This window comes from Micromys minutus (genome assembly GCF_963924665.1).
Source record: "Micromys minutus genome assembly, chromosome: 30".
Taxonomy (NCBI): Eukaryota; Metazoa; Chordata; class Mammalia; order Rodentia; family Muridae; genus Micromys; species Micromys minutus.
The window spans coordinates 25911038-25936151 of record NC_137965.1 but is presented as its reverse complement, the minus strand read 5'-3'; the positions used below and the strand labels follow the sequence as shown (position 1 = coordinate 25936151).

The following is a 25114-nucleotide window of genomic DNA, read 5'->3' as shown; positions in this document are numbered from 1 at the left end:
AACAGACCCGGAGGGTATACGTGAGCGCTGCTTCTCAGGTATTTTTGAAAACCACCTCCAGGGCCAGCACATACCCACTCAGGACCCAGCCTGATAACTGGTTTGTGGAGAAAATGGGGTTTTCATCTGTGTTCATGCTACACACCACACTGAGGAACGTTTTTCAGAAGAGAGAACCTTCCACTCGAGGATCTGGAGTGCTGTGGGGAAGGGCCATCTGCCCAGCCCTTGTTAGTTAGAGCTAACTCCTCTCAAATGGGTGGTTTCCAAACTTAGGTACAAGAGGCTCGGTTGTGGAGGCTCTAGGATGCATTTTCTGGGATAGATACAAAACTTCTCATCTGATAGATATATGTGCCAGTGACTATGCATTCAAAGAACCTATAGCCTAAGATGTATGAATCCAAACCACCAAACAAAAATGCCTAAAAGATCGTTTTTAGTGTTCCATTTCTTTATTATGCAGGTCTATTGATACAATTACTAAAATTTTAAAAAAATATGCCCTTTGCTGTTATCCTGACAAGATAAACAGTCCTGAATACGGTGACAAATAGTGGAGATCTACACAAACATGAAGGTGCTGGTCTAAGACTGTGGTGGCACCTCTCCAGGCAGCTGTGGCTCTCTGCTGGGCACTGACAGCCTGTGCTAAATAAAAGTCCAGAGCAACTAGGGTGAGATATCTCACATGTTCACCACGAAAACAAAGCATCGAACCAAATGGTATCAGAAGCCAGGGACTCAAAGGAAAACTCTCACCTCTTCCCACTTCAGAAGCAAAACAACACAGTAAACCACTTGTCCTGAGAAGTCTAAAGTAGTTCATTTACCAAACATGTCTTTGTTATTAATTTTGAGAAGAAGGCCATTTTCTCTGAGGGAAAGAAAATGCTTTATGCAATTGTCCTTTGAGACACTGGTACTGAACGTCCCACTCCAAGGTCTGGATGGGTGTCTGAGAGCCTGTTGGAAACTGCTGCCTGTGAGCCCGTGAACTAAGAACTGTTTTCTGTTTTAAACGGTTGAAAGAGAACCAAAAGAAAACTGCTATTTCCTAGTACAAGCAAATAGAAGATCCTAGTCAGTTCAATGTTCCTCAAGTCTAACGGGAAGCTTGCTCTGCCCCCTGTGCACATAGCATGTGACTTCCTCCAGTGTGGTGACATTGGTTACCAGTGACAGAAAGCCACAGGACACACAAAGCCGAGCACCCTTACTATGAGCCATTAGAAACGAAAGGCTTGCTAACAGCCCCTAATGTAAGGGAAATAATACATTTCTACTACCATAGTTATTTCAAATATTGAAGTACTTAGAAGAGACCTTTTTTAATTTACTTAAGTCAGAGGTTGTGAGTCCTAAAAACCAAACAAACAAACACACTTACACCTTTCCACCATGCGTTACAGTGTTTTAAAACACAGGCAGAACTGTATGAGGACCGTCGTCTGTCCCACTGGGGCACTGAAGACTGAGAGTCACCTCACTACTCAAGACAGTAAAGGCCATTTCTTCATGAAAAGGATACTTCTGAATACATCCGAGTTTAATATTAAAGAAACCCAGAGATGTGTGAAATATACCGAGAATTTGAGGTAGGGGAAGTGGTGTGCGGTAACTCCCAGGCTGAGTGAGTAGTCACCATTTTCACTCCCACTACCAGAAGGGGGGTGCCCTGGGGCACAGTGCTGACCGAGCATCTGCAGGGCGTAGGTTTGCGCCTTAGCGCCAACTCCTATTCTTTTCCATCTTTGGTCACAGAAGTTTCTGATCGCCCCTTGTACTGATCGTTACGATCACGTTCACACGTAGCAGATCCATAAGTGACGGCTGACCGCGGCTTGGAAGAGCATGCAGAAAAAGATGACTCATCAGGTGTACCCACTTTTAATACGTGGAAGTAGCAGAGCCAGGTGGGTCTCTGTGAGTTCAAGGCCATCCTGGACAGTATAGAGAGTCCAAGACAGCCAGACTACAGAGAGATCCTGTCTCAGAACAGAAGAGAGACTGTGCAAGCAAACTGAAGTGTAAGGACGCAAAGATTGGGGGCTGGCGTTTAGTTTTCTAGCCTAACATGCAGAAGTGCCCAGGTTAAGACCCAGTTATATAAAAGAAATATAACGATTTTACCACAAAATTACTTCAATTTTCAATTCAGTTCAAATGGAGAAAAAAGTAAACAGAGGAAGGGCTCTGAGGAGGTTTCAAGAAGAAAGGCAGGCACGTGTCGCCCGGGCACTGTTGAGAGAGAACAGGCTTCTGGAATTGTAGGCAGACAGTAATGAGCATGTGCTAAGACCCTGTCCCTTCCTTCCCAACCCGACATAAGTGCAGCAGAGCAGAGAGTGCAGACACAGTGGGATCACCTGGTGCTCCCTGGGCTGAGAGTCCAGACACAGTGGGATCACCTGGTGCTCCCCTTGCTGAGAGTCCAGACACAGTGGGATCACCTGGTGTTCCCCTTGCTGAGTCCAGACACAGTGGGATCACCTGGTGCTCCCCTTGTTGAGAGTCCAGACACTGGAATCACCTGGTGCTCCCCTTGTTGAGAGTCCAGACACTGGAATCACCTGGTGCTCCCCTGGGCTGAGAGTCCAGACACTGGAATCACCTGGTGCTCCCCTGGGCTGAGAGTCCAGACACTGGGATCACCTGGTGCTCCCCTTGTTGAGAGTCCAGACACTGGAATCACCTGGTGCTCCCCTGGGCTGAGAGTCCAGACACTGGGATCACCTGGTGCTCCCTGGGCTGAGAGTCCAGACACTGGAATCACCTGGTGCTCCCCTGGGCTGAGAGTCCAGACACAGTGGGATCACCTGGTGCTCCCTGGGCTGAGAGTCCAGACACAGTGGGATCACCTGGTGCTCCCCTTGCTGAGAGTCCAGACACAGTGGGATCACCTGGTGCTCCCCTTGCTGAGAGTCCAGACACAGTGGGATCACCTGGTGCTCCCCTGGGCTGAGAGTCCAGACATAGTGGGATCACCTGGTGCTCCCTGGGCTGAGAGTCCAGACACAGTGGGATCACCTGGTGCTCCCCTTGCTGAGAGTCCAGACACAGTGGAATCACCTGGTGCTCCCCTTGCTGAGAGTCCAGACACAGTGGGATCACCTGGTGGTGCTCCCTTTGCTCACACACAGAAGTCTAGTATCACAGAAGTTATATGGCAGAGCAACTGAAAGGACAAAGGTGTTATTTTAGCTCACAGCTTCAGCAGAGTTCACGGCATCACAACAATGACCCGAGGCAGCAGGAACACAGGGCAGCAGCTACTCCCACTGCTACCCCCAAGTTGTAGACATGGGTCAAACCCAAAGCAGGGAAGGCCCGCTGTGACTGACCCCCTGTTTCAGTCGGACCCTCCCTCCTAAAGCACTTACAGCCTTTACCACAGAACCACTATCCAAGGACCAACTGAAAATATGAGCCTGTGGGAAATTTCAGATCTAAGTCATAACAAACACAAAGATGTGTGATGTGTGGAGAATGTTCAGAAGTGATTACAGACCATCAACGTGACATATGCTTCCGACGGTGGGTACCAAAGGCCCAACTGGGAACAAGACAGAGCCAGTGTGAGCGTCCAGGGAGCAGGGCCTGGGGAGCAGCGGAAACTCAGCAAATGATGGCCCTAACGTAGTCTTAACTAGAGTTCCGTGAAGAAGGCGGATGTGAGCTAAGACTGAAGACTGAGGATTTAGCTGGGGTGAGGAAACACACTCAGGGATGGGAAATGTCTCAGGTCTTTAGGACGGAGCCATGGAAACGAAATGGAGGTGAGTACAAAGGGAGGTTGTGCTCACGTCTCTGAAAGAGGACTCTGGCTGAAATGGGAACAGATGGAAAAATCTACAGGGAGACAGAGGCAGGAAGGGAACAGACACAGCAACCTTCCCTGCACTAGAAAACAGAGGCACCCATTTCAAAGTGTGGGTCTGCAGCGGGGCTTCCTCACAAGGCCCAGCACCGTGCCGAGAACTGTAGGCAGGGAGCATAGGAGTGGACAGGCTACTTTTTTGGTTCCTGGTTTTCATCGGCTGTGGACACACTGGTGGCATACCAGCAATGAATAACAACACGTATGGAACTGGTGGGCTCTCTGTGCCCAGACCTGGGTCTTTTTGCAAGAGTAGCAAATGCAATGCAACCGGGTAACTCAGAAGTACGGTCCTCAGCCCACCCTGCTATACCCAACGAGAAAATCTTGGGAATCAGGCAGCAATTTTGTTTTTTTGCGCTCAGACCAGAAGATTCTGACACATGTAGAGTCTGAGTACCACACAGCATCCTTCACTTCATTCACCATTCCAGATGATTAGAAACTGGCCCCTGAGCAGCCCGGAAGTGTAAGAGGCTGTGGAGAGCCATCGGGGTGAAAGACCAGATTTCAATATCTCCTTTAAAATTAATTTTTTTAGGTGTTTGTGCTTGTGTGACTGCATGCAGGAACCCACCAGCTTCTCTGGAACTGAAGTTACAGACTGTTGTGAGCTACCACATAGCTGCTGTCTTCTATAAGAGCAGTGTACTGCTCTTGTAACTGCTGAGCCATTTACCCAGTACCTCAAACTTAATTCCCCCCACCTCTCTCTCTCTCTCTCTCTGTCTCTCTCTCTCTCTCTTTGGAAGGACTTTTATTGTCTTTATGTTCAGTAGGAAACTCAGCAGTGTACATCTAACCCAGTTTGGTGGAGAACGCTCTTTGCCCGTGTCTTTTCCAGTTTGGCACATCAAGGCTCAGATCTTGGACGGAGGCTGCTGGCTCTCAGCAGATCTCATCACGCCTGCTTTCACAAAATGCAAGGCTTTATCTCCTTTCCTCTAGGACTGTCTTCGAAGACTAAGCCCACGGTAAGTCAGATGCCTTGTATGGCCAAAGAGCACTGTTTCCTTACCAAGTGCTAGACAACGCTGACAGTAGCTCAAGAGACAGCTAGCTAGATCAGTGTATCCAACCGGCTTCCCTAAGCTTCTGAAATAAAGACTTAGGATTAAAAACAACAGCGAGAAGAAACTCCTGCATTTCAGGTTGTTTAGTTCTGGAGACAGGCGTGACTGTTCCGTCTCAACCCTCAGGATACGAAGACCATAAATGAGGTAGTGGAGACGCTGGAGAGGCAACTTGTGGAGGAGCCCTGCCTGCAGTCCTTACGTTGCAGGACAAGATTCAGGCTGGAAGCCTTAGAGTAAGGTACTTGTGTCTAGTGACGACTTGCTTCCTGGTGCAGACAGTGTGTCCCCAGGGAGAGAAGAACAAGAAAATTCCTGGTGGTGTCCTTTTATAAAGGCACAATCCCACCTAATCACCCACGCATTTCCCAAAGGCCCCTGCCTGTCTTGAACCGCTGTGTTCTTGGCTCTGCTTCTAGTACATAAGTTTGGAGAACACATTTAGAACACAGCAAACAGAAGTGTGTTTCCTTTTCTGTTTCCTTGTTGGCCAACATTTAATTGCTTCTCCTTCCTTCCTTTCATCTACTCCTCCTTTCTGAACCCTACCTTGATTTTTCTTTTTCTTTTCTGAGACACTGTCTCACTATCCAGCCCAAGCTGGCCTTGAACCGGGACCCTTCCTCCTCTCTGGGTACTGAGCTCACAGGCATGCCCATTACACCCAACTCTCCTTCCTAATTTGTAAAAAATCTTTTTATTTTTCCTCATGCAGTCCTCTACCTCCCTGTACTTTGTTGAAAACACCTGATTTCTTTTTTATTTCTACTTGTTGAGAAAGGAAGAGAAAGGCCTTTAAAGAGCTATAGAAATGATGCCCTCAAAGTATAAACTCAAAGAGGCCTTAGAAAAGAGAAAAGAACGGAGAAGGCTCACTGGAAAGTGAAGCACCATGAGGCAGCCAGTGAACGCTACCTTTGAAGAAAAACAAAGCTGACATCTGACATGGAGACCAGATGCTCAAGGCTACAACAAAGCATCTTTAAGTTGTTCCTGATGACGACAGGTAAGGGTGGCTGTCTTTGTCACATACTCTGTGAGGAGAATGCCTCCGAACGCATATCTCACACATCCACCTCCCCCAACCTGAGGCCTCACCTCCCAAGTGCCCAATCATACCATCAAATTATGACTCCATCAATGGCCCAAGCCATTGATTAGGCCAGTGCCTTCATAATGCAGTCACAGAAAATCTCAGGGAGTCATAGAGATGGCTTCGTAGGTAAAATGCGACATGAGCCCAGAATCCACACACACACAAGGCCAGGGACAACGGCATGCACCTGCAACCCCAGAGCTGGGGGCGGGGAGACTGGGCAGCAAGTCTAGTCAAAGCAGTGAGTTCCAAGTTCAGTGAGAGACTCTGTCTTTAGAACACAGAATCAAAGTGAAAAGATTCTCAATGTTGACCTCTACCTACCCCATCCTTGCCAGTGGAGTCTTTCAGAAAACAGGAATTAAAATGAACATCAGTCAACAAGTGTGGTGGTTTAACTATGCTTGGCCCATGGAAAGTGGCACTATCAGGGGCCTTGTTGGAGGAGGTGGTCCCTGAAGGAGGGCTTTGAGGTCTCCTATGCTCAAGCCCCGCTCAGTATGGAAGAGAGCCTCCTCCTGGCTGCCTGCAGAGACAGTCTTCTTCTGGCTGCCTTTGGATCAGGATGTAAAACTCTTGGCTCATCCAGCACCATGTCTGCCTGGTTGCTGCCATAATTCCCGCCATCATGATATTGGACTTAACCTCTGAAAGTATGTATAAGCCAGCCCCAATTAAATGTTCTCTCTTATGGAGTTGCTTTGGTCATGATTTCTCTTCACAGCAATAAAGCCCTAACTAAGACAACATGTAATTCTGCAAACAGAAAATCATACAATGTGTTCTTTCTTGAGCTGACATCCTCAGATGGATAGCTTAAGGCTCTACATACCTTGAATGGTCATCTGCAGAGGCCTAACTAGGTCTGGGTGCTTCAGGGAGTTACCAGGATACACAAACCACTCCTTGACCACTGGGCCGGTGCTGGATCCATCTGTATAAAGACAGCGGGTCAGTAGGTACAGGAGCACAGAGTCCTTGCATACCACTGGCCTCATGACTTTTCCTGTCACCCCAGGGATGAGCATGAGCATGCTGACAACAGCTACTGCATTTCCCAAGTCACACTGCTGTGTGCAAAGTGGGAAATGATAAAAACAGAAAGCCCAGAGCCAGCTGACATCTTACAATAATTACACACAGAGCTTTCATTTTCAAAAGTCTGATGTGAGTTTTGTAAGTGACTTCAAACACCGAGTTCAAGACCAGAAGAAATGGGCTGGAGAGATGGGTTGGTGGTTAAAGGGATTTGTTCTTACAGAGGACCTGAGTTCAATTCCCAGCATTCACCTGGTCTCTCTCAAAGACCTAAAACTCCATTTTCAGGGGATCTGACACCCTCTTCTGACCTCCACAACACTAGGTACACACATGGTACAAAGAAACACATGCAAGTGAAACACTCAGATATAAAATTTAAAAATGTTTTTAGAGACCAGAAAGGACTGTCATAATCCAGCAGCGGTTCTTACTACTTATTTTCATAGCAGTGGCAAAGGAGGGAGAGAGGCAAGTGGGAAGACAGGGTAGGAGGTGTTCACACACGGCCCTGGGAATAGACACTCACAGCATGGATCCACCCTTCCTGACATCGTACACTGAAAAAAATAGACCAAGGCTGTCTCTACCTAATCTGTAACCTCGGTGACCCTCCCACCTCTCTCCCAGCAGTGCATTTAACTTGGAAAAATCTTTCCGATTTGCCTGTACTTGTTTTTCCTAGCACTATTTGAATCTGTAAGTCTGTTTGTTTTTCTGGTTTCTTACCTACAGCTTGGTGTGTGGAAACACACATTTCCTAGAGCTGTCTGGCCTCCTTATAGGGGCAGGGCAAAGAGACGCTGACTTCAGCTACCTGGGAAGGGGCTGGCACTGGGCAGGGGCAGAGAACAATGTTGATTCTAAACTGTCACTGCTGAGATGCTCCGATCTGTTAACAATCCTCCGGTTTGTCTGGAGGACAGGGTCTCTCTCTGTGGTGCTGGCTGTCCTGGAGCTATGCAGACTGGGTTGGCCTCAAACTCAGAGATAGTAATGTTTTGTGGCATTGATCTTTAACAGTGGTCTCAAGTAGATCTTACAGACGAAACCTGCCGACTGCTTATCCTAAGAGAATACACTCTCCTTCATTTCTTAGAATCCAACTCCAAACAGAATCTCTGCTAAAACAGACCAACTGACCTCACCTTTCCAGTCCTCGAGTAAGAGAGAGTAGACACGCTGCCGGACTGGGCGGTAGATGAAGGCCTGGCTCGGTAGGGCTTGGTCCAGCTCATCCTCCAGGGTGTTGCTACACTCTATCTCTCCACTGCTCATAATGTTGTATACTAGGTAGCTTTCTGAGTGGACATGATGCATCCTGGCAACCTGTTCAAGGATTCCAATGCGACAGATTTCTCCTTCAAATAAACAAACTTCTGAGTTTTGGAAAGAAACAGTCAACACCACGTACCAATTTAAAATACTCAAACAGGGAACTAACCGTAGTTCAAACACATGACATCAAGTGGCATTTATGCTTTGTTTTTGGACTAACAAGTTCAAAACTTCCCATGTATTACTCTTCTCCTGGGCCCTCCAATCTAGCAATCTGATACTTCCTGTCCGCTGGAGGGCTTAGGTCTCCCAGTAAACTTACCATCACCACTTCCTTACATGAGGGCTGTTCCAAAGGGGTCCTGAGCGTCCAGCTCCACTGCTTCCTAACCTCCTACTTCATAACCCTCTCGGGCTTACCTCAATCATGACTTACCTTCTCTACAAACGTATCCCTCCTTCCCAACGAGAACTGACCACCCTCTGCTCATGGGACTCAACCTTTACTTCTACCGAGCAGACTGGTGTTAGGAGCTGTATTCATTTGCTTGGTTTTTCTCCCTCTCTTCTGTTTTTATGTTATACTGCACCTGGCTTCAATTATTAGCAAAAGCCATGGTCCATGCTTGTCCTGTCCGTATTACACAGCAAGCCAGAAGATACAGGTTAAATTTTCTCACTAAAGAAGCACTTTAGATCAAAAGGTCTATAATGATCTTCATGTAGGTTGTTTTTTTTTTTTTTTTTTTCCTTGAAAAGAACAAATCTCATTATTGTGGGAATAAAGGTTGTGCTCTGTCTACAGTATTACTCAGAATTTTAAGTCTAAACTGTCTACCAAAAGATTAGATGTCATGTTAGGATGACTCAGACAATCAAATCTGTGGATCTCGTTTATACTCATCTATGTGGACCTAATTATACAGATTCATTGTTGAGATCCGAGTCTTAATCATCCTATCAATTGCTTTCTTTATTAAAAAGCCTCTAGATCAGTGTGAGGTTTGAATAAGCGGGTACACAGAAAGCACTTAAAATGCCTGACTCCCTACACTGTCAATGAACAGCAATGATTGACGAAAACCAGTCAGTTACCTGTTCTTTCTAGACACACGACACAATGCCTGCTTAGCAGCCAGAATGTCTTTCAACCAAGGCAAACCTACCACCAGGTTTTGTCATAATCACGATGTTTCTCCCTCTCTCAAAATCCCCCTGTGCAGCCCTCCACTCTTTCAAGTATAAGAACTCTGCTTTCATTAACTGCTGCTGTGTACATATATGTATTTGCATGCACATACATGTTCCTAAACACAACCTGTTGAGTCCATACTAACATGTATGTTTTCAGGGAGAACATTTGGCACTGGGCAACCAATTGTGTGCCTTTCCCTTGAAAATGAGAAGCCAGCCCAGGTGATGGTGGTGAATGCTTTTAATCCCTGTACTCTGGAGGCAGAGGCAGAGGCAGGCAGATGTCTGTGAGTTCAAGGTTAGCCTAGTCTATGGAGCAAGTTCCAGGACAATTAGGGCTACACAGAGAGGAACTGTCTTAACAACAAAGAAAGGAAAATGAGAAGCACTTTTAATGCAATCTCCAATATAGATGCTTGTAGATTTCATGGTGTTTTGTTTACAGCAAAATTATTTCTAATTAAAAAATTATTTAATTTTATTTCATATGCACAGGTGGGAGGGTATCAGATCGCCCCTCCCCGGAACTGGAGTTAGAGACAGCTGTGAGTTGCCATGAGGGGTGGGAATTGAACCTAGGTACCCTGGAAGAGCAGCCAGTGCTTTTAAGCGCTGAACCATCTCTCCAGTCCCACTTCTAAGTAATTTCTCATTCCCACTTTCACTCTTGACTTTTTTGTTGTTTTTCTTGGGGGGGGGGGGGTCTGTTTGATTTTTGTTAGTTTGTTTTTGACACAGGGTCTCTCCACTCAGCCTTGGCTGTCTTGGAACTCAATATGTAGACAAGTGGCTGGTCTCAAAGTCACAGAGATTGTAGAATTAAATAATGGGCCACCATTCCCAGGCCACTTCTTATTCTTTATTTTGTACTGTAGTTTTACAAATTTGCCTAGAAAATAATAATGAGCTATATAATTGTACTCTTCCAACAAACTTAATTTTGGCAACTACATATACTTTAAGATATAATACTTCCTTCTGAAGGTTGATTGCTTACAGTTAACTTATGCACTTAGGATTCTTAAATTCAGTCATATTAGCAGCTCCCAAGTGCTCCTTGTTTCCACCCTGCCCTTTAATAGCAGTTTAGCCACTACACAATGTGCCGTCCCTCTGAATTCTCAGCTGATAGAGAAGGGGCTCTGTACACGTGGTGTGGCCATGCCTGCCACCGTTCCACGGTAAGCCTTTCCTCCAGAAGCTATGCTTGGCCATATATGGTTAGATCATGCAAACTGGAATTCTAGCTGCCTATTAGGTTTGCACGACTTAACCAAGGTGGGTGTGGGGGCAAAGGCAACGTAATCAGGTTCGTCAGTAAATACACATCACACAGCACTTGCTTTTGCCTGAGTTCTTGACCTCTTCCTCTCTGCTGCCCCTCTGCAGACCCCAGCAGGCAGTCTTCTACACCTCTGCAGTAGCAGCTGTTCATAATCACCTAAATCTCCCAACTGCCAAACCCATTTTGGCCCAAGCCCTGTTAAAAAATCAACTTTCAATGTTTTATACTTTGATATACATGCAGTTTCCATGCGTTCACTTCCTATGTTCCTACCATCCATGCCCACCCTCTCTGAAAATCTCTCCTGCCTGTGTGTCTGTTTGATTTAAATGGCCCACCATTAGCCAGGGCCATCTGTGTGACCGTGGGTTTAGAGCTGGCCACTGAAGTCTGTCTAGTGGTCTCACAGCAGTCATCCTTATTTCTTGACCTTTATAGTACCTATGTTCTGTAGTACCTACACTCTCTAGTACCTGTGTTCCATAGTACCTACACTCTCTAGTACCTGTGCTCCATAGTACCTACACTCTCTAGTACCTACACTCTCTAGTACCTGTGTTCCATAGTACCTACACTCGCTAGTACCTGTGCTCCATAGTACCTACACTCTCTAGTACCTGTGTTCCATAGTACCTACACTCTCTAGTACCTGTGCTCCATAGTACCTACACTCTCTAGTACCTGTGTTCCATAGTATCTACACTCTCTAGTACCTGTCCTCTCTAGTACCTACACTTTCTAGTACCTACACTCTCTAGTAATTGTTCTATAGTACTTGTGCTCTATAGTATTTATGTTCTATAGTACCTAAGCTCTTTAGTACTTACACACTATAGTTCTTACTAGCTATAGTACTTATGCTCTATATTTCTTACTATCTATAGTACTTATGCTCTATAGTTCTTACTATCTATAGTTCTTACGCTCTATAGTTCTTACTATCTATAGTAATTATGCTCTATAGTTCTTACTATCTATAGTTCTTACGCTCTATAGTTCTTACTATCTATAGTACTTATGCTCTATAGTTCTTACTATCTATAGTACTTACGCTCTATAGTTCTTACTATCTATAGTACCTACGCTCTTATTACTTTTCTTCTAAGAGAACTGGTTTCTCCTCATTTTCCTTGTCCTCTCTCAGCTGAATATTTAACATACCATCCTACATATTCTCAGACACATAAAAAGAAAATGGCTTCTAATTGTCTCTTTTCTCCTGGGAACAGAACTTCAGGCTTACATTGTGTGTACACATCAAAGGTGCTACACTCCATTCCTCTGTGGTGGAACTCTAATCACTTCCTGAAAATGGCCCTTCTCCTCCCTTAGCTGCTGCAGCTGCTGATTCGGTTGTTCCAGAAGAAACTCTACAACCAGATGCAAACCTATTTACTCTTAGTTTCATTTCTAAGCCAGTCCTAGTGGCTCACACCTGCAAGTCTAGCACTTGGGAGGCTTAGGCAGAAACATCGAGAATTCTGAAGTGGCTAATACCCAAAATTGTTTCCCATTTTTTTCTTTGCATTGAAAAACATAAATTCAAATCCTGATATTAGACCTTGTTATTTATTTGTTATTTGCCAGGGATTGAACCTAGGGCCTTGCTAAGTATACATCTGATATCAGAGCGTTCAATCATGCTATTTGATCATGAAAATGTTCTAATCTATTGCTCTCCTGTATGCCCCCTCTGCTCCCCAGCATTTCTAACTGACATATAACACATAAAGCATGGCAGAGCTGGAGCTAACCCACTGGCAAGAGCTCTTTCAACTATTAGTTTTACAGAGGGTGGGAACCCCCACACCAGAAAGCACAGTGCAGCAGCTCCTCTGACTACCATTTCCTAATTCTAGCTCATTTATCCAAGTTTGTCTTTGACTTAGGTTTCTGCGGTCGTGGGTTTAAATCTGCCTCTTTGTAGTATAACCAGTGTTTAAAAACAACATTCAATCCCATCAGGTCCTACTTAAAAATGTGCTGTACTGTTTCACTAGCTACAGGAATCAAGCACTAAATTTTTCCTTAACAAAGGAAGTTCCCTGTGAGTCTAACCTCAGCTGTCAGGACCACCCTTAGTGTAGGAAGTGAGATACCCAGGCTGTGGACTTGGTAGGAGGCAGAAGGACCCTCACGAGCAGACCCTGAGTCAGAGAATGTGTGGGAAGGGGACAGATGAAGACAGAAGCCAGCCAGTGGCTGCAGTCAGCAAGGCTAAGCCAACATCACCTCCCTCTGAGACAACCCAGGCTAAGCCTGTGTCAGATGTCATCTTAAATGCCATACAGGAGACCAGGAGGAGGCAGCTTCATGGGGTCTCATTTACTTCAGTGCTCCTAGAACTCCTGATCACTGTCACCTCTATGTGGCCAGGACAGATCCAAAGGCTGGGCAAGAATCCAGCCTTAAGTACTGGGTAACAGGAGCCTTGGACACCTCTGCCCTCAAGTCAGAAGGGAGCCAAGGGCTTCTATCTCCACAGTGGCGACCCAACGGTGCAAAGTGAGTGCTGCCTTCAACAAACAAGGACATCTTTGCAGGATCTCTAGTAGAAGTAGCATTATCACATGCAATCTGCACAATAAAACCGAAGGTTAAGCAAAGTCAGACCCACCTTCTCCCTGTCCTAAAGATGGCCAACCTTCCCGCCAGGCCACACACACTTCACTAGTCTCCAGACTGCCGCGCACTTTGAGGTTTACGTAATGTTAACTTACAATCAGCCCAAGCTCCTAGCATTTGCATTTAGAGTGTGGCAGCACCATGTCATTTCCAGGTTTCCCTCTCCTCGAGCCCTGGGTTCCTGCCTGGATAGTTTACCAGTTTGCCTCACAGCGACATTAATTTTAATCGCTACATCTTTAGGGTTCCCATAATCCCACGTGTGAACTACTCAAAGCAATGTGTCCTCCAGAGGGCCTGACTCCATGGGGAAGCCTTCTCTTTAACTCACAACAATCTCTCCTTAGAGTACTACAGCTTCCTGTCCTTTCATGTACCTTCCTAACCGACTCCAGAGGCTTCTCATCTGGACCCTCCTACGGTCCTCTGCAGGTAATAAGACTCACGATCAATCCCGTTACAGTGTAGATGGAGATGGGAGGCACGTGCACTTGCCTTTAAGATCTCAGACTCTGACATCATGGTTACTTGCTTTATTTCAGGCTCCATACCCACGTCATCTTCTTGTTTAACCTCGGGGCACGTATACGTGAGTGCTTCTAGATTAAGTTCAGTGTCTATTTCGGAAGGTAATTTTTGCTCGCTCTCTGGGTTTGTATATAGGGAGACTTCTGGCTTGGATTCGGGATCCGTGCACATGGGAACTTCCTGGTTGGGGTCAGGATCCATACACATAGGCACTTCCTGCACTGCCTCGGGATTAGTGCCCACAGGAACTTCTTGCTTGAATTCAGGATCTATACACATAGGGACTTCTTGCTTGGATTCAGGGTTTAAACTCACCATCTGCTTGTCTGTTATTATGCCTTTGGGTTTTTGAACTAGCCATGGAGATTTCTGCCCCGGCAAAAGATATGATGTCACTCCTTTATAAAAAAGAGCTTTGTTTGCCCCTAAGGGTAGCATCTCTTCTATCTTCCTCTCGCCTTGATACAAATGAAGAACTCTGGAGATATAGTCTGAGACAGCTAAGATAGTATTTCCTTTTCTGCCCGCGTTCTCTTTCACAGAAGTGTAGGATGACAAGCACTTGTACCGGAAACTCTCGAACATGCCCTCTGGAGTGATGTCATTGCCAAGCAGACAGGCCAGCAGAGGAAGGTCTGCCATGCGAAGGCCCAGGCTCTCACAGAGCTTCTCTCGGCACAGCATGATGGTTTGGAGACGCTCCAGGCAGAGATCCCCAATCGAAAAGTAGGGGCAAGTGTCATAAATTAGGTAGTCAGTGTCCTCCCCAAGGATCCCAAGGCAGTTGTGCTGGAGGCCGTAGGAAGCCACCTCGTAGTCTGCCTCCTGTAAGGAACAGAAAGTTTCCTGGCCCAATGTCTTCAGGGCGAACCGCGTAAATATGGCCAGACCGGAGGGAATAAAGAACATGTTTCTGCCCGGCTGAGTTTTTTTTGACTTGATATGGTGGAAAATCTTGGATATCTCCTTGTTGTTTTTAAGTCTACGCTTTACCCATTCATCCCGCTTACCGGGCTCCACCATGCCGTCAAAGAAGAAGATCAGCTTGATGCCGGCAGACGTGAAGGCTGTAACAAAATCTCTCAAGGCAGTATAGTACTCTCTCCACTGGCCGCCGCAGATCCAAGACTCTGGAGTGTACCAGTAGCGGAGACAGCACATGGCGTCCACCACAATGGTCGGCGGACATCCAGGGTACTTGATTCGATGGCGCTCTGCCAGCTCGCGGATATTTACTACCGTACATATGTGTGGGCAGGTACTTCCCACAAACCCCTGCAAACCTCTTACACCCATAGCTGGGTTTTATAAATCTGCAAAAATAAAACAGAATAAATCCACAATTAGTGACTATGGCATTATTTCTCGACGGTCATTAAAGCAAACACGGACACTATTTAATGTTCTAAAAAAACGTGTGTCACCAAGCTATGTGACATACTGACTAGGGGTGTTTTCAGTGGAAGTACAGAAGACATTTTATGAAGCATATATTAATTTCGATAGCAGGACTTTCACAAAGACAATATACAGGGCAGGAATCTTTTAAAATTCCACTTACTAGTCAAGGCATTCCTCAGTTAAATACAAAGAGGTAGTTTTTTATTTCATGTATTTCTTTGGGAAAGGGGATGGGAGGTGGTATGCAGATGTGCCATGGTGCATGTGTGGAGGCCAGAGAACAATTCACATAGTCTGGTTCTATCCTCCACCATGCGGGTCCCAGGAGTGGAGCTCAGGTCATCAGGCTTGGTAGAGGCCATTTTCATCCACTAAGCCATCTCATCACCTGAGTTAAGATCTGAACTGGGTAATTATCTCCCACCTAGGACTTAAGTAGAAGTTATTTTTAAAATCTAAAATACAGATTGAGACACGGTAACCTTCAAAATACTAATATTTTGTTTGTTTGACAGAGTTTCACCATGTAACTTGGGTTATAGAACAGGCTAGTCTTGAACTTAGAGAGATCCACCTGCCTTTGTCTGGTGAGTGGTGGGATTGAAGAATGTCCCCTCACATTTGCCTTGAATTATTTTTGATAACTAAAAGTAGCCACACACAACCCTAACCCCCCCCCCCCATGGAGAAAAGAACACATTGACTTGATGTACATAAACTCTAGTTCACTGATAGCAAATCTGCAGTGGTAAAAGTGGACTAGTGATTGTCATAAATAACAGTAATAATAATATTAATGATAATTATAAAAAGTTACTGCTTTGCAGAAAAGAGGCTGACATGATTCCCCATCAGATGGGAGCTTTATTAAAGTTCTAGCTGGGATGGCAGCCATAAGCAGCCATATAATGGGCAGTGGACTAGGAGGGCGAGCCTTCAGGTCCAAACAAGAGGTTCATTAATTGGAAGAGCATGAGAGGGGTGACTGGAGCAAAGGACCAGACTGTTCAGCTCCCAGAGCATTAAGAGAACCAGAGCACCAGACCAGAGACGGCATGAGGTCTTAAGGGAAGACAGAATTCTTTCTGATTACAAGAAACAAAGGGAGTTTTAAATTGCAATTTTGTGGCTGTGTGCGTGTGTGCGTATGTGTGTGCACACATGTGTGTGGTATTAATTCCATACCATGTGACCTAGCCTACATGCCAGGAGTCATAGGCATGAAGGTACCCAATAAAAGTATAATTATTTAGGGGTTTCTTGAGAATTGGTGTGAGGGTTGGGCTCCTTTCTCTGTGACACAGGCATGTGGTGTCTCTGATGGAGACAGACAGGAAGAAAGCAGGATACACTTTGGAAGTGACAGGTATGGGTACTCCTATGACTATACTGGTTGGTATATTTAATGCAGATGTTAAAACGTATCAAACTCAGTAAATGTGTCAAGTGCACTCAGTAAAGGTGCTAAAAAGAGACAGCATTAAAAATGTACTATACTAAATAGTTGTAACATTTGAGATACTGACTTTATGAGAAAACTGAAATACAGGTACAAAATAGTTTAAGAGCTTCAGAATTCGGAATGTGGGAAAGTATCACTAAAATTCTTTATTTCTTACCTAAGTCCTGATATATAAATAAAAGACATTCTTTAGGCAGACAATGTCCATTAATAGTAAAAATAATCACAAAAGAAACCTTGCATCTTAATGGTCTGTCTTTCCTATGTTCTTTTTTTTTTTTAATGTGGCATCAATCTGCTAAGTCCTTTGATAAAATATTAACAACAACAAATCCTCAATATACAAAAAGCAACACAAAATAATGCCTCCTGAAGACCTGGGGCAGAGACTACCTCCTCTTCACAGTGTCCTTACCAGCCAGGCATGTGCATGCACGGACACACACACACACACACACACACACACACACACACACACACTAATCTGTGAAACAAACTTTCTGATGTGTAGTAAAAGCTGTAAGCACCATCACACCAACAGAGAAGCTGTAAAAACTCTAGGCTCAATGAAGAGGTCCCCTCACAGAACTACCGTTTAAGAATTTACTGGATACTAATAGAAACCAGCGCCTACTGGTGGAATTTGAAGCTGTTATTAGCAATTGAGACATCAAAAGTTGGGTGAACACAATATTACACATTTTATGTTAAAAATGTAAAGATGCCTCGCTCATTATTAAATATGATAGACACGTAATTATGATATCAGGATCAATCATCAAATTATAATGACAATATTTGGGTTACTGCAGTGCTGAGCCTGGTGACGTGATTCAACTCGGTTTGACTCCTGGATCCGGGTCCTGCATTCAGGAAGTTGACACTTTCTGCGGCTGCTCTTGCTTAACGGTGTAGTATGGGACTCACACATGCAGACAAACATCCCGCCACCGAAGTACATCTCTGCCCCTGAAAATTTACATTCACCTCTGCAACAGGGTGAGTTCTGTGGAGAAGGCAGACTTCGTAAAGGGAATGTACTAAAGCTTCTAAGACAATGGGTCTCTTGATATATTCTTATTTTCCAGGAAGCCAGGCTCAGTATATTGCTTTGGTTTTATTCAAATGTTTCTGCTCCTCCCTTCCCCCACTATGGAAAGCCTGCTATTTTAACAGGGCAGGAACTAATCCTTCCTAACTTTTACATGGTTAACTTCTCACACTGTGAATCACATACTACCTCAGAAAAGTACCGTGCACACATATTTAGAAAAGGCGTGGGGACATGTGACGTTAGAACACATCTGCTAGATATTTGCAACACCCAAGTCCTTCCTGGAAGGAGAAGGGAATCTCATAAGGCTCAGGAAGTTCCCCAAACTTAGAACATTCATAAAGACCTGCCCCCAAATTACAAAAGCAATAGCTGCTCAAGAGAGGAGACTCTCCACATAGCCCGGGTGCATGAGAGTTGTGAAGAGAGCTCCATGGAAATAGTTTTCTTGAGTTCTTACCCATGGTGCAGTGGGCTTTCAGTCACTCATGTTCCTGTAAATAATTTCAATAACCACACTAGCTTGATAACCTAGACTTAGTTGGAATCTACTTGTTTTTGGTCTGTTGTCAGTAGCCTACCTGAGGTGAGCAGCCATTTGTTGACACTTCCTGGGGAAGCATCTATCACAAAGCACACAATTAGTAATTCTATTTAAAAAAATTCCCAAAAGACAGAAGGCTGAGGATAGTGTTTAAGTTATTATTGTTTTTCTTTATTGCTAAAAGCATGTAAGGAAGTTCTTTGTTCCCTAAAGGCGTTATTACAAGATGACTGAAAAAAAATAACAACATACAAATAAAGTAGGGAATTTTTACGGGTAGATAATAGGCTAAGTTTTAATAGATACATAAGCAGTAAATAAACGCTCAGACAAGGATACTCTCCAAATAGTTCACTCCTGCTCCTACCAGACAGAAGTCCTACTAATGAAAATATGGCTCTGAGATGCTCTGAGAATCCCTAATAGGAGGGCTGGCCTTTCTACCCTGAAATGTCTCCCACACACTAGGACCAACGTCTACTTGGAAAAATAAATGAATAAAACCAAGGGCAGGTAGATGTATTAAGGAAGATCAAGAACCCACTCACAGTTTACAGACTCCCATTATAGCCAGAGAGAGCAACAGAGAGAAACAATGTCTAACAATAAGATTAAAACTATTTCTACGTGGAACTAAGTTTTGTCAGAACTGACAGCGATGTGTGGAATAACGCTTCTTAGCAAGGTGGAGTCAACTCAGAAGTAAAATGAAGTTAATTTAGTATATACAACACAGACTTTACAGTGTTCTACCCCATGACCAGCCCTTTCCTTCAAATACCAAGCACACCTTGAAGCTGGTGGAACAAATAGGGAAAAATTAGGATGAGAACACTTGCAACGCAGCAAGATAAGGCAAACAGCAAGTTGTAAAGAGTCTACAATATGCAGCTGGGAGACTTCTTTTTTAAAGATCTGCCCATGTAAGCAAAGAGACTCCAAAGCTTTAATTCATGAACTTTTTATTATCAGCTTTACAAATATATCCAGACACCAGTTCGGAGATAGAGGTCAGTCTCCGAATGTGGAAAACAAATGACTTCAAATGTTATCCATTTACGTTCTTTCAGGCCAAAAGTGTTCTCAGCTATAAACTGGCCGGTTAGAATCTTTTTTTTTTAATTGGGAGGTGCTATAGTCAAGGTGGGTGGCAAGAGAAATAACCCATCTATTGCTGGTGCCTTTCAAATGCAGGTAAGGAAAAAGTAGCCATGGTTAGTACACTACCCTAACGTCAGTCAATATCTCTAATGGATGGGAGATGGGGAAAATAATCCAGTGATCGTGGGTAACAGCAAGTCTCTAAAATGGAAAGGCCTGAGAGCATATGTAAAAAAAAAAAAAAAAAAAAAAAAAAAAAAAAACCTAAACCAAAAGGATGATCTCCTCCCCAGAGGAACGCAACACAGCTGAGGCCCAGCCCCTTCGCCTCCCCATCACTTCAGGTCCCACACCCTCAGGTTTCCAGGTACCAGCTCTTTGCTCCCCAGCCGCTAACCAAGCCAGAGACTCTACCTTGCTGGTCTTCAGCGTCCTCCGCTGGGCTGAGGAAGAGCCTCCACCCCACTCCACCTGCAGGAGGATGGCTGCCTCTCCTCTCAGTCTGGGAGGAAACCAGGACGCAGAACTGCCAGGATGCAGAGGAGCCAGGACGCAGGGCGCGGAGGGGCGTGACTAGAGCGGTGATAGCGGACTTAAGGCAGGAAGGAGCCCGAGGTAGGGAAGTACGACTGCAGAGACGGAGGGCTGATGACCCAGCCCGGCCTACCCAGAGGAGCTCAGCAGTGGCTGCAGATGCGTCAACCAGATTTCAGACCCGCAGTCTCCGGCGTGTTCACTTCCGCTTCCGTTATTGCACTTCCGCCCGGACAAGTGCCTGGTTAGGCAAAATGAAGCTTGTGCTTACATAATTGGAAGGAAAGGACGAAAGGACGAAAGGGGTGTAATAGGCAAGCGCTAGAGTGGGAGGCGAAGTGGGTGGGGCTCAGGCATGAGAGAAGAGGGAAGCTTCAACCCGTTGCCCAGCAACCGGGGAATAGCCTAGGGGGCCGTCCACCCTTGGATAGTGTGACTGCGGAAAAGTGGGTTTGTCCCATAGGCTGCGTCTTCAGGCTGAGTGGCGGCCCGCACTAGCATTCATTGGTTGTCCTGCTCCAGTAGTGCATGCAGACAGGCCGCAGCAGATACTTACTGGAAACCCTTTTAACTCCATAGACCACAGCTTGCTTCCACGCCAAGTATGGGATGCCGATCTGGTCTTGAATCTCCTTAGGAGTACCAGTACTGAAGGGTGGGGCAGCTTGGACACTGAGCATCAAGGGCTGAGAGTCCACATACAGAGTTGAAACAGGCAATAATGCTGATCACTTTATTGGGTGACATGGCCATCCTTGTGGACTACATTCAGACTGTCTGGTATTTTGAATGGAAATCTCCAATAGGCAAACGCTTCCTTTGTGTCAGTAGCCCAGAAAGTGGGGTGCTGTAAACCCCTGGATCTCAAGGTTACAGCCTTAATAGCTGTCAAGTCTACACACCCAGCTTGTGTTAGCCTTATGGTATCGGGGCCCTCAGCCTTTAGCTTTACAGCTCCAGGATGCTTCCTCAGCAACCAGAGGTAGCAACCCAGTGACTTTCTGGAACTCCTGGAGCAGCAGGTGCTTGCAGGTTTTCCAGTGTCGGCATTCTGCAGTGTTTTATCTTTTGCAGTTTCTGTTCTCCTCTGTGGCATGCTTTCCCAACACTTCTGCAGCCCTTCACAATCTCCAGGGCCTCTACAACAACCTTCTATCTTCTCCTGGGTGCTGTACCTGTTCATTATGCAACCATCTCAGGCTACCCTACCCATGACTCTACTACAAGGAGGCATCAAAACCACTTGGAGTAAATTTTATTGGCAGCCCAGAGGTGGCTTGCAGTAAAACCTTCTCCTGTCTGCAGCTATTGGGCTGGGGTCCCTGAGTAGCGTGATCTAAGAGCCATCTCAAGGTGTCATGGTCAGAGTTTCCCAAGGCAATGCCACAGCCTGGTGGTGGTTATTGTAGTGGTTCCCCTGGTTGAAACAGAGTCTCTGAGGCGTCCACAGCTGACATGAGGTCTTTTCTGGATGTTGGCGGCATTGCAGTTGCCCTGATGACAGGCTGAGGAATTTCCAGGGGCAGCTACTTGATTTATAGCTCCTGCTTGATCGACAAGTCCCAAGTCTCCAGAAAAGGTGAGACTAAGATTGCAATTGCCACCTAATCGTCCTTCAGTTCTTCAGGAGTGACAGCAATATCATTCCATCTTAAGAGGTTTGGGAATGGTGGAAACCATTCAGTGGCTCCCAATTCAGCCTTCATCTTTGCCTGTCTAAGGGTAGTTTCTTCGTATTTTAGTTACTTTTCTATTGCTTTGAACATTTGAAAGGCATTTGAGAAGCCTAGTGTTCTCTCTACATGCAGCAGGAAGCAGATAGGGACATCTCATTCAAACTACTACACTCAGTTTCTCTCTCAGACAACTGATGTTGTAGCTTGATGACAGCTGTCACTCTAGAGACCAAACTATCTAACATGCCTGGGTTGGATGTTTGTCAACTTGAAACAAGCTAAAGTTATCTGGAAAGAGAAAATTCAACTGAGAAAATACTTCCATCATATTTTCTGTAGGCAACTCTGTAGGGTGCTGTCTTGATCAATGATTCCATGGTGATGGGCCCAGCCTACTAGGGGCAGTACCAGCCTGGGCAGAGAGTCCTGGGTTGTGTAAGAAAACAGGCTGAACAAACCCCAGGGAGCAAGGCAGTAAGTAGCATTCCTTCATGGCTTTTGATTCAGTTCCTGCCTCCAGGTTCCTGCCCGACTTCCCTCACTGCACTGTGACCCAGGTTGTATAAGCCAAATAAACCCTCTCCTCCCCCAAGTTGCTTTTGGTTGTGGGGTTTTATTATAGTAATAGAAACCGTAACTACGGGCTCATGGGATGTTGCTATGACAGACCTGACTGTGTCTGGAGAAGGATCATGGAAGGACTTTGGAACTTCGGACTGGAAAAGCTGTTGAATGTTCAGAGCTGGACTACTGTGAGAACTTAGAAGATAATGTTGAGATCAGAGCAGAAGATTTAAGTCTGGCTTGTGACTTTTCAAAGGGAGATTTGGACATCTCTTTAATACCCTGTCAGGGCCTTTCCATAGTTTTTAATTAGAACTAGGTGCTAACACTTGATGACATGTTCCACAAGCTGAACAGTGCCTCTCGGTAAAGCTGCTGGCTTACAGTGCCAGGAAAATAACTGTTATCCTGCACACGGTGTGTCATGCCTGCACACCTCAGGTTATATGCTGCATACACATACTTCCTTTACCCAGAAAAAGAAAGAAAAATGAACTAAAGGATTTTCCCAGAAAAACATTAAGAAAGCAGTTTTAGAATTATAACTTTGAGGGAAGAATATCCAAAGAGAATGAATGTAGATAGCTAAACAATTCTTCCTCAGTGTGGTGTATATTTTTCAACAGAGACCCTTGTAAATTGTCATATGCCAATAAAATGTCCTAAGTGGTAAAAAAGAAAAAAAAAGAACTAGGTGCTAGATAATTGGCTCTAAGGCCAATTGGTTAAGGCCACTTGTAGCTATTGAAGGGGACCCAAGTTTGATCCCCAATACCACCCACAGGGTAGCTTACCACAATCTATAATTCCAGTCCCAGGGCATCTGATGCCCTCTTCTGACTTCCTAGGGCATCAGACAGGCAGGCATGTGTGCACATATATCCAAAACCACTTATTCGCATAAAATAAAATAAAATAAAATAGTAAAAGAGTCTGTGGTCCTGGTCAGCAGAAAACTGAAGAGCAGGCTATGTTTAACAAGAAACCAAAGCCACTAAGGTGAAACTTGCTTTGCTGGGACAATCAATGCTGGCCATCTGGTACTGAAGGGTCCTCTATGATTAAGAACTGACCAGCATAATTGGAGCAACATCAGGGATGAGTTATCCCATTGTCATCCCATAGAAGCCATGTCTAGCAGGGTCCAAGTACCTCGTACCAGCAGCTGAATTTGGTGATGTCTAAGAGTCTTCCAGATGGTACCGGTTTCAAAGGAATGATGGAGTTGTGAGGAGCCAGGAGAAGTGCACAGGTAAAGTTGCAGCCTAGTTCCAGCAGGAACCCAAACGTTTTGGAGACTGTAGCACCAGAGACATGGCCATCGAGAACAACAGCATCTGTGAGATGCAGCCAGAGAATGAGGAGCCAGAAGATTAGAATATATTATCAAAGTATAAGGCCAAGCAGAGCAATTCAGGGAGAAGCAGAGAGAAGCTGGGTTGAATCAGTCAGAACGGGAGATTCTGTACAGAGGTTGGAGAGAGGCTAGAAGATTGCAGGCCTAGGCCTAGGGATACTTAGCACAGAGAAGGAAACATTCTGAGCTCAGCCCAAGCCAGGTATTTAGCTTTCATCTGAAGAAAATCTGGGCAGAAACGAAAAGACAGAACCTGGAAGCAGGAATTCAATCAGAAGCCATGGAGGAAGTGGCTTTTTATCCCATGCCGTGTTGAATCTGTTTTCTTATACAAGTCAGGATTCCCATACCCAGGGGTGGCCCTGCTGCAGAGGGCTGTGCTCCTGCCCATGAATTATTAAGCAAGAAATGTCTCTATGGGTATTGCCTGTGAGTCATCAGAAGAAAACATTTTCTGAACTGAGGTTTCTCTTCCCAGATAACTCTAGCTTGTGTCAAGTTAGCACACAAAGAAACAAAGCCAATCAGGATAATTAATGTCCTGTCAACCTGACATATAAATACATTTCTATTAAACCATAGTCCTTCCCTTCTTTGTCCCCAAGATCTCATGTTAATATCAATATCACAATATAAAACACAAATAACTTTAAAAGTTCTGCAGCTTTATATTTTTCAACACTTCAAAAGTCAAATTTCTCTTTAAAAAGCACAATGTCTCCTTAAAAGTCCAAAGTCTCTCAACTGTGGGATCCTGTGAAGTCAAAACTAGTTAAATATTTTCTTACTACAAGAGTGAAAAAGCAGGCACAGTTACATTCAGATCAACACAAAACCGAATCTAACAGTATAAAGCTCAGTGGCAGACATGGGGGAATTAGAATCATCTGGGAGGGTTGCAAGGAAGAGAAAAATGTTATGAGAAATTGCATCTGCCACTGCAGAAGATATCACACTCATGGAAAAAAAGACATAAAGAGACATTTAGAATAAGGGAATTTTTTTTTGTTGATTTTCTTTTTTTGTTTTCAAGACAGTGTTTTTCTGAGACAGCGCTGGCTGTCCTGGAACTCATTCTGTAGACCCGGCTAGCATCTAACTCAGAGATCCACCTGCCTCTGCCTCTTGAGTATTGGGATTAAAGGTGTGTGCCACTACCTCCTGGCAAGGGGGAATCTTGAAAATTAAAATGATAGATAAGTTTATTAATGATACATACATTGATATGTAAATAAATCAATGATAAGAAGGGTGGCATCTAAGATGATGGGAGACAGAGGCTGAAAAACAAAATACAAGGTTAAGACGTGTATCCAAAGATCTGGTATCCAAAAATAGAAAAGAGATTTTAAAATGAAGAGAATAAAAACACCAGAGGAATAACTGAAAAAAACCTTTCATATCTAGAAGACATGTTTCCATGT

General features: G+C 44.9%; 1 protein-coding gene across 2 annotated transcripts in view; it reads right to left on the bottom strand.

Moving 5' to 3' along the window:
* FAM120B (family with sequence similarity 120 member B) overlaps nucleotides 1-20220 on the bottom strand; it is a 36042-nt gene extending 15822 nt beyond the window's left edge. For both annotated transcript variants that reach the window (XM_080941837.1, XM_080941838.1), the window contains exons 1-4: nucleotides 19974-20220; nucleotides 13965-15310; nucleotides 8236-8416; nucleotides 6882-6983 (exon numbers count right to left, since the gene is read on the bottom strand). In XM_080941837.1, the coding sequence (XP_080797963.1) occupies nucleotides 6882-6983; nucleotides 8236-8416; nucleotides 13965-15293 (1612 nt within the window). In that variant the 5' untranslated portion in view covers nucleotides 15294-15310; nucleotides 19974-20220. The remainder of the gene's footprint in view (nucleotides 1-6881; nucleotides 6984-8235; nucleotides 8417-13964; nucleotides 15311-19973) is intronic.
* Nucleotides 20221-25114: the final 4894 nt, after the last annotated feature.